Source organism: Mangifera indica, chromosome 5, assembly GCF_011075055.1.
Source record: "Mangifera indica cultivar Alphonso chromosome 5, CATAS_Mindica_2.1, whole genome shotgun sequence".
Lineage (NCBI taxonomy): Eukaryota > Viridiplantae > Streptophyta > Magnoliopsida > Sapindales > Anacardiaceae > Mangifera > Mangifera indica.
Window position 1 is genome coordinate 9,584,705 of NC_058141.1, and position 9,423 is coordinate 9,594,127.

The window sequence follows — 9,423 nt, forward strand, 5'->3', positions numbered from 1 at the left end:
ATTCTTTTGTTACAGAGGCTGCTCACAAGATGAACAACTATTACATATTATGCAAGCTGACAAGTCCAAACTCTCCAGAAATCTTTTCTACTCGAATATACAATCAATAAAACAATGGAAACGATAATCAGAGCAGAAATAATGATAGGAGCTTCTGTGTCAACACGATGAAAGCCTCATTTCCCCCTCTTCATCTTCTAGCTTCTCTTAGCCATGATGAGGAGGTATCCTATTTTCTGGGTTATTTCAGTCTCTTCATCTACTTGGTGTGTTCCTAAACTGAAATGATAACATGCATACAATGTGATGTTGCCGTTCTGTAGCTTTGATATTTATATAAGATCCTTATATGCTTGATGACCTCTGTTTCCAGCCAAATAAACAAGAGGATGCCAATAAGGCTTTGAACAGGCATAGGCCTTCTATAATGACTTCTTCTGACAATGAAGAATAGCCGTGTGAATCGCATTGTAAACAGGCATAGGCCAGCCAATTGTGTTTTGTGGGTATATTATGATCAATTTTATTAAATATCACATACATTTCATAAATAAAATAAGAGTTACAACGATAGGAGTGTGAGTTATTGAATTTATTTTACTTTTGATGAAATAGCTCAATAAACTACTATAAAGGAGGTTAGTTTCCCTTTTCCAATGCATGTATCATTATTCATTCATCAAAATGCCGTTATATTGGAAGCATATAAAAAAAAAAAAACCAGTTTTATCATATTGATAATCAATTAAATTTAAAGTTGATTCGATATAACCTATTGTCTATAAAGCATCATGTTTGTCTAAATCCCTTAACCGTTTTAATTTAAAATATTTTATAACCTGCATGTATAAGAAATTACTGTGCATGAATTTAGTGTTAATTTGTGTAATTAATGTAACAATGAGGTCTCATGTAGATTCAGATCTATGGCAGGGAAGAAATAAGAAGGCTCAAGGCTGATAATCCGAGCATGGCCCACAAGGAGACTTTCAATACCGCCACAGGAAAAAAAAAACAAAAGAGGTGAGCGTCAGAACACCACAAGGATTTAGTTAATGGGCTGCCAACATGAATGAAAATGTAATAACATAAGAAGGAAAGAAAGAGATATTTCAGCTAATATGTGAACTAAATCCATGGACGTGGTTGACTGTTTCCAGTTGGCCCATTTTTTCTCCAACTCAGTACAAAGGAGATGGAGAAAGCCGTGGGCAGGTACAGGAAAAGGCAGCATGGAGCTCTAATGCCACCGACACTGACAGGGTACTGAGAACAGATAAATTGTTCAAGACTCTGACAAATTTTTTCATATGTTTCCGCTTCAGAAAGCTGTACTTTAGAAATCTTTTACGTCGAATCCTTGCCTATCTTGCTATTTTGAGATGATTAACATATCAGAAAACTTCAAGCGCTGGTACTATTCAAGTTCAGTTTAGAAATCTTTGCTGCTTCTGGAATGGAAGGCCATAATTTGAATTCATTTAACGGCATAGAATAGTCAACAAATCATGAGCATTCATAAATCCTTAACTACTTCAATGAAAATTAACGAGTTACTTCCCACGGTGCGTTTATCATTTAATATTTTTTTGGTAATTTATTTTTTATTATTTATATTATTTTATTTAATTTATAAATAATAAAAAATTTTAATAATATTTTATTATCAATGATGATATAATAGATAATATAAAAAGTAATCTAATTATCATATTTATTTTAGGTATTAAAAAATTATTAAGATAATCTTTATTTTATTATAACTATATTTTTATTTATTAATTTTTTTACGCAAAAATAATATATTTTTCAATTAATATAATAAATAACGTAAAAAAATATTTTAGAATAATTATACCTAAAGATTTTTAAGTAAAATAATATACTAATATTCTTTTATTATTTCTAATCAAATATAATAATTATTTATATTTATCTAATTTATCAAATTTTATTAAATATAGTAATAATTTATACTCAATAATCCTCCAAATATTCTATCTTCAACATAATTGACTCAGGCTACTACACAAAACCCTTGGAATACATTGATAAAGTTGTCCTTGTTTTTTCACCAGCTTGCACTAAGGGATTTTTTCTCAAGTGTGTTGTTTGACCCAGGAGAGTTAGTAATAAAACATTCCCTGAACAAAATACCCCCTTAGGGTATTTGAATTTGAAGAGACAAATTAAACTATTTTAGCTCTAGCATGTTTGCAGTAAATCATGGCCCCTATAATGAGTGCCTGACTTTCTTTGACAGGTCGATGTAGATGAGGCCAATAATTGTTTCTGTGAAAGAAATGTTAAAAATTTGTTGACATGTGGGTAATTATTAATTATATCCTTTTATAATCCAAAAATTAAGTAATTTAATATCAATTTATAAATAAGTTTAAGTGATTTATAAAAATAAATTTAATACATTTAAATATTATTATTTAAGTACCCAATATAAGTGTGATCCTTAAAGTTTATTGGACTATATCAATTAACTTATTATATATTGGTTCGATCTCTATTTCAAAACTTAATACATTATGTTTACAGTATAATTTAACCATTTAAAGTTGTCATTTAGATGTGTCTACGGTATATTTTACCCATTCAAACCCTTATTTATAGATGTTTTTAAAATAGAAAATCAAGTCACATCGAGAGATGATTTCAACAGATAATTTTAAATTTTTTTATAGATTTATATTATATAATGTTCTAAATATTCTTAAAATCATAATTTTAATTTAATATTTTATAATATATGCGATGATGATGAGGACTTAGGAGTGCATATTTCCTATTTGTTTATGCAAAATTATCTTATAACAAAAACCCCAAGGCATCCCCTACGAGCAAAGACAGTCACCTTAAGAACTTGTATCTGTTCTAGGGTTAGGGTTGCACTCAAATAATTTGCCTTATGGTAGATGCTCTTGCAAAACGAGAGATATACGCATCATTGACTGACAAAAAATACTTCAGCTTTCAAACTGTTATTAATATATGGTTCATGGAATTTATTTGTGCTAGATTATAACATCCAACTGAATAAAAGTTTCTTAGACTTAAAAGTTTATTAATTGGTTGGATTAGAACTAAGATTCAAATTCATGCTGCTAATTTTCTAGCTGTTGGGTTTCTATTTTCTGAAATGGAAACGTGTGTTGGAGAGGAAAAAGTACATCCATATTCTGTAAACCGTATGTGCGTACACCTGAGCCTGAGATCTGTTCCATCAATTCAATTAATGGTGCAGCTCAAAGCATTAATATGGCGGCTTGTTTTTTAAATTAACTTGCTGATAATTAAGATCCCATCTACCAGTTGTTTTGGAAGATAATTGTAGTTCAATGTTCAGGAATTATATGAACTTATCAGAATAATTCTCCCTCTCAACTCTCACAAGCATAGAAGAAAGATGTATCTTAAGACTACACACAAAAAGCTTATACATAACTCTAGCATACACTAATCTAGCTTATCTTCAGCCATAGTATGAGTTCTATGATCGTTTCCTTTGATTTTCTTTCACATCCATTGTCTCCTTCTTGTGAACCTCGGTCTCCTTCGAATATATCTACCTGAAAAACAAAATGCATCGTATGATCACCAGTAATAGAAGGTTTAGAAGACATGAACCTGATTTGTCTTCGTGGTCTTACTTATGAAAGGCCTGGGAGAGATAGCATGGAAATATGCTTGAAAGAAGTCCTTGTTCTCCTTTTGTAGCTCCCTCCACACTGTAATACATGAACTCAATTAAGTAAAACAGTCGCTGCTTTCAAAAAACAAAACAATAATTTGCTGCAAGAATGATTTGCATCAACAGAAATGTTAGCATATAAGAGAGATGCTGATCGACCTGTTAGTGTAACCAGTGGCCGAATATTGGCATGCTCCGCCAGTGCCTTTATGCATTGGTCTCGGTTCATGTGAAAAAGTAAGCACCTTTCTATTAGATGCTGAACCTGTATTTCCCATGCAAGCTAACCCATTAGTGTAACATAATACGATTAGCGACAAATTAAGAAAAGATTATACAAAAAATTTGATCCTTGAGTATTCTTTATCATAAAAGAAATAGATAGAAGGATTCACTAACCATCCTTATGTAGCTATTTGGGTGGCAATGCAAACAAGGAGGAGAAAAATGGTGGTCATGAAACATTTTCAGTTTCAAGCTTGATCATACAGAAAGGTACAAACAAACAGAATAAAAAAAAATAATGAAACAGGAGAAGAGAGAGCAAAAGAGAGAATGCAAACAAATGAAAAGTGAAAGGAAGAGGAGATATTTAGACAAGTTATATAGTAAACTAGTCCTAGGTTGGGAGAGTGGTGTGGTTGTTATCCACAGATATCCAAGTGAAGGGCCAATAAAGCACAAGAAATCCAAACGATAGATTCACCTCATCTTCAGGAGATAAGAGGGTGCTGATTTTTTTCAGTATATAGTGATTGATGAAAATGTATATATGTTGACGATGACAATTCTCTGCAAACCGAATTGCTCGTCAAGCAGGGTCCTACATTCTCCAACCAAGCCTTCAATGCGACTGTGCACTGGTCCCCTATTTTTGCAATGCCTTCTTGACCCACCCTTTATTGTTGAATTACAGCTTTATGATGCTAACTAGACAGAGCTCTTTCGTGTATAAACACAGCCACGCCGTGCTCTACTTAAAAAGGTTGGAGAGACAAACGTTTTTTCCTCTAATTATTGTGAGACTGACCATGAGTCGGGCTTGTCAATGCCACCACAAACAGAAACACCGGCCTGTAGTTCAATTATTGGTGAGATGTTGGTTGAAGGTAATAACGTACATGGCACAGCATATCATAGAAGAGCTCGGTTAACTTTTTAAGTGTCTCCACTTAAGATTTACCGGATGTACATTATTAGAAGAAAATGTGCAGAAGAAATTGAAATAAGAATAGTTTTGAATTTTCTCAATACCTCCCAGTGTACCTGCCATGGGGAGAGGACATGTGGGCATCCGTCGAAGTAGAGTTTCAGAAAGAGACTGATGCAAACGCTCAAATTTAACTACTGGTCTTAAATCTTGGGCGGGCTCGGTCTGTGACATAATAATGATTATTATAAAAAATATTTAAATATCCTTGTATTAAAAAGCCTTAGAGACTTTGAGTAAAATTTGTTTGGCCAAAAATAACAAATTCTAACCATTTAAGATTTAAAAAAGTTCAATTTCCAATTGTCATCTACTACCGTTAATAATTCTATTTAATTTTACTAAATATTACTATTTTACTATTTTTATTGTAATTACAAAATTAGTATTAATTTTTAATATAAATATTAAATTAATATAAACATCAAATAAAATATCAAAGTCTAACATAACTTTACAATGTTGAGTTTGTGTTTGTATTGTGTTTTGTTCAATTTTTAGAATATATCGATGATTTTTAAAACTATTAAGTATATATATTAAAAATTTAAAAATTTTAGAAACACTTTTAAATTATTTAAAATTTTTAAAAACCCGTTAAAAATTTATTAATACTTTTAATATTTAAAAAATTATAATTCGCACATAAATTTTTGGAGGGGGAACTAAAATAAATAAAGAGAGAAAGATAAATTAAAAAAGAAAGAAAAAATCATAAAATATAAGAGAACATCAGAAAATAGGAAGAACAAGAAGTACAACAGAAAATCGAAAAATTTGTGCAAAAATAACTTTTTATTCCTTATTAAATCCAAGCAAATACCGCTTCTTTAATAATTTATTTTTCAATAAAACTATGTGTAATTATTTTGGTACACAATTTATATACACAAATAAAGTGTTATCATGTGATTGAATGTTTCTTTATCATATAATAACACATATTTTAAAATCATCTAATTATATGATGACACATCACTGTATATATAAATTATGTACAAAAAATAGATACACATAACATTGCTCTTTATTTTTTTCTTTTCGTAAGTTTACATTTGCATTACACAATATGGTGGATGACACGAGAGAAGGAAACATTTCTTTGGTGGCATAGTTTTTGTCTCTGAAAGGAACACTCGTAAAATGGGAAAAAGAAGTCAGACTAGACCGCTACATATGCTGGTTGCTTAAAGGAATTATCATAATTCCAAAGAGGGATAATGCTTCCCAGTCTCATGAATATCTAATACTGACTCATTAATCCAAAATTGCTCCTCTTCACTTTCCCCGCCAGTGAGCCCTCAAGTTAGAAGCTATTTGCCATGAAAGATAAATGAGTGACCCACGGTTCACAGATTCCTGGCATCATACATTATAAGGATTATGATTACAGAGTCTCTCAAATAATTGTTCATTTTCATCTAACATCCAACACTAACCTGATAGAAAAAAGATAGGTATCATTGCTTACAATCAACAACTAATTTGGCACATCAAACCAGTTTTAGTCTTAGATTCTAATATACAAAGGTCAATATCGTATGGACTACAGACGCAAAGTTTCCCTCGTAACATGCAAATCCATGATCAGTAACATTTGTATGAATCACAATAATATATCAGGCAACAAATAACACAATCATAAAAGAAACACAATATCCCAAGCATTTGATATTTCACCATCTCAGCTAGCTATTCTTGCACATAATTATCCATGAAACGTGCCAACAACTAATCTATATGCACAACCAGCCCAGGTGCCAGATTTGCAATGATGTTCCATCCTAAAACAAAACTCAATAAATAAGAATGCGTTCATGATATATTACAATATAGAAGCTGACAAGCAAGGGCGACAGGGTATATGAGAAAACAACTTCAAGTCACTCCATCAGCAGCCTCAGCTGGTCTCAGACTTCTCCAAAGCTGCATCGATGTCCAAAATCAGTCAAACAAATGACAGAGAAATCAAATCCCCAGGTCTGAATTCACTGAAATGCAGATATATAGGAAGACATAAGAAAAATGGAGAGAGAGATTACTATTGTAGTTCAGAAGCTTTTCAATGAGGTCCACATGAGTCATAAGCATTCGTCTACAGCAATAGCGGACCAAACCCAATGCATCAAGTGCATCTCTGCATAAATTTACAACTTAGTATTCATTACATTCCTACCAACAATTCAACCAAATAATCAATACAATTCAGTAACCCAGGCCTGGTATTCGCAGCACTCAAAAGAAAAAAGAAATCAATCAGAGAGCAATTACACCTATCCCCAGGCCTGGTATGCAACAGACCAGGTTCTCTCCTACAAAAACCACAGCAACAGTTCTATTCTCCCCTCTGTCATTTCTTTGAGCCTCCTTTTATAATACTGCAGCCTGGTGCCCCACTACACCCATTCTACATGGATTGGCCTTGTATAATCACCTTCCGATACAATAACCAATCCAGTCAGCTCACCCAATTTAAAGTTCTCCTAATTGAAACATTGTGTTGTTTATTGTACACCCTCAATCCGAAGTCCTCACATAATTATATGCAGAATATGTGTAACACAAACCTAACACTAAAATATGTCAAAATTTGGTGGTACCATTATTCAAATTTAAAAACCAACATTCTTTTTTTTGTTTTCATTTACAAACACATAGTTGCTAGAGACATCATATCTTACTTACACATCTCCGCCTATTTCAGATTGAATTAAACTGCATATTTTCATTTTCGAGATTCTAGGGTGCATGTATTTCCCAAAAACATCAACTATTAGGCCAACATACTATAAACAGTAGCTCTGAAAATTAATAAAATATAAACAACTTACAAGTATCAATTCATTGCAATTCTGAAAAATTTGTGCACTTCAAAACAAGATAGGTAAATAACATAACCCATACTAACAAAATTTCCTATAACAATTAACCTTAGGTACCAAAGCATAGAGGAGAGAAACAAGAAATTTTCTTTTCGGTAGGACCGAATTTGTTTTAAAACTATATATTAACAAAGAAAATTTATCAATCTCAAATTTTAAGACATTAGTAAAAAAAAAGGTTATATAATATGACAAGGTTTATAATTTAAAATGTATAGCTTTTTTTTTTTTTTTGAAAATCAAGATAAATTAACTACATGATAAATTGAAATTTATTTATATAGTAAAAAAATAGAGAAAAGGGAACGTTTGGTTCATTCTAATAAAAAATTTCTACAATTTACTCAGCGTTTTGACAATTATTCATGTTTAACAAAAAGAAATTAATTGACTTCGAAAATTAAAATCTTTTACTAATATTTATATAGATTTTTCTTGTAAAATTAAATTAACATATATAAATAAGAAACTGGGCCACTACTCCCAACCCATTATATGTAAAAGATTTATTTACAACTAGACCACTTTAATCTTCAACCGGTAACAATATCTCACCGGAAACAGTTTAATTCGTAAAAAAGAATCGGGAAAATATATAACAAAAAGAGAAAAACAATACAGAAGAAAATAAAAAAGAAAAAAAATGAAATTAAGTTCTCACCCTTCAGTATAATCTGCCTGGAGAAGGTCGAGATACGTATCCCACTTGTTTCCGATGACCTGAAAAAAGTAAATCAAAACCCTAAAACAGTTTGAAGGGGAAAAAAAAAAACAAAACCCAAAGAGAAAGATAAGAAAGCGGCTAAACCGTGAGAGTTGAAGATGAAAGTAACCTTGCCGCAGGTGAAGCAACGAACTGGAATTATCATCTTTCTTTCTAGGGTCGCCTCTTCAGCGTCGTTCAATTTTGTTTAGTCTCTTGAGGGTTCTGTTGGGGTTTTATTAGTATGCTGGGGTCGATAAGAAAACCATTATCCACTTTTCTAGGTTTGATGTCGTTTGACCTGTGCTACGCTTTGCAAGCCCAATTGTGGATTCAATTTAGATCTATAATCCAGTGCGTGCCAAGGATCTTGTCTTGGGCCTGTCGTATGGATTGGTTGCCACCGTTTAGACTTTGGGCAACGGGGCAACTGGGCAACTGGGAAAAATATTATAATTTGATTGAATAAAAATCGCAATATTTTTTTTATACGAGATTACTATTTATGTTGACGTAAATAATTTGATTCAATTTATTTATTTTAGAAATATATATTGTGGGCAAGACTTTGTATAATTTATTATAATTTGTATTTCAAAAATCTTTAATATCCTAGCCACTACCCTATATTGTCATAACCGCCATAACTCATCGAACTTGACAAAATGTTCATCAAAATTAATAGAATATCCTGTTGGGTTTTTGAATCATCAAATACTGGTAGGACAATGAAATATATTACAAAAATTTTAAATATAGCTTCAAAACCTCACTAAGGATCATGTTATAACGAATAATTTTATGAACATACATTCAAACATCTATAGGGTGTTTAAATATCAATTTCTGTTTGGACGACTCTTCCAAATTCTTTATCTGGCTATGAGATTCAACCCACAATGAGACACCTCCTTGGTATCCACGC

At 31.7% G+C, this 9,423-nt stretch overlaps 2 protein-coding genes across 4 annotated transcripts; both read right to left on the reverse strand.

The window, feature by feature from the left end:
* Nucleotides 1–3,340: 3,340 nt before the first annotated feature.
* On the reverse strand, nucleotides 3,341–4,299 carry LOC123216312. 2 transcript variants are annotated; one of them, XM_044636729.1, is made up of 4 exons: nucleotides 4,103–4,299; nucleotides 3,863–3,986; nucleotides 3,663–3,740; nucleotides 3,341–3,581 (listed from the first exon to the last, which is right to left on the reverse strand). In XM_044636729.1, the coding sequence occupies exons 1-4, from the start codon at nucleotides 4,166–4,168 to the stop codon at nucleotides 3,529–3,531; spliced, it is 321 nt and encodes a 106-aa protein (XP_044492664.1). In that variant the 5' UTR covers nucleotides 4,169–4,299; the 3' UTR covers nucleotides 3,341–3,528. The 2 variants fall into 2 exon arrangements, with proteins under 2 accessions (XP_044492664.1, XP_044492665.1); XM_044636730.1 differs by having other exon boundaries at nucleotides 3,863–3,968; nucleotides 4,103–4,296.
* A 2,259-nt stretch (nucleotides 4,300–6,558) lies between these two features.
* Nucleotides 6,559–8,834, reverse strand: LOC123215457 (DNA-directed RNA polymerases I, II, and III subunit RPABC5). Of its 2 annotated transcripts, XM_044635556.1 has the most exons (5): nucleotides 8,629–8,834; nucleotides 8,457–8,515; nucleotides 6,956–7,050; nucleotides 6,791–6,839; nucleotides 6,559–6,697 (listed from the first exon to the last, which is right to left on the reverse strand). In XM_044635556.1, the coding sequence occupies exons 1-4, from the start codon at nucleotides 8,662–8,664 to the stop codon at nucleotides 6,814–6,816; spliced, it is 216 nt and encodes a 71-aa protein (XP_044491491.1). In that variant the 5' UTR covers nucleotides 8,665–8,834; the 3' UTR covers nucleotides 6,559–6,697; nucleotides 6,791–6,813. The 2 variants fall into 2 exon arrangements, with proteins under 2 accessions (XP_044491491.1, XP_044491490.1); XM_044635555.1 differs by having other exon boundaries at nucleotides 6,559–6,839; nucleotides 8,629–8,803.
* Nucleotides 8,835–9,423: the final 589 nt, after the last annotated feature.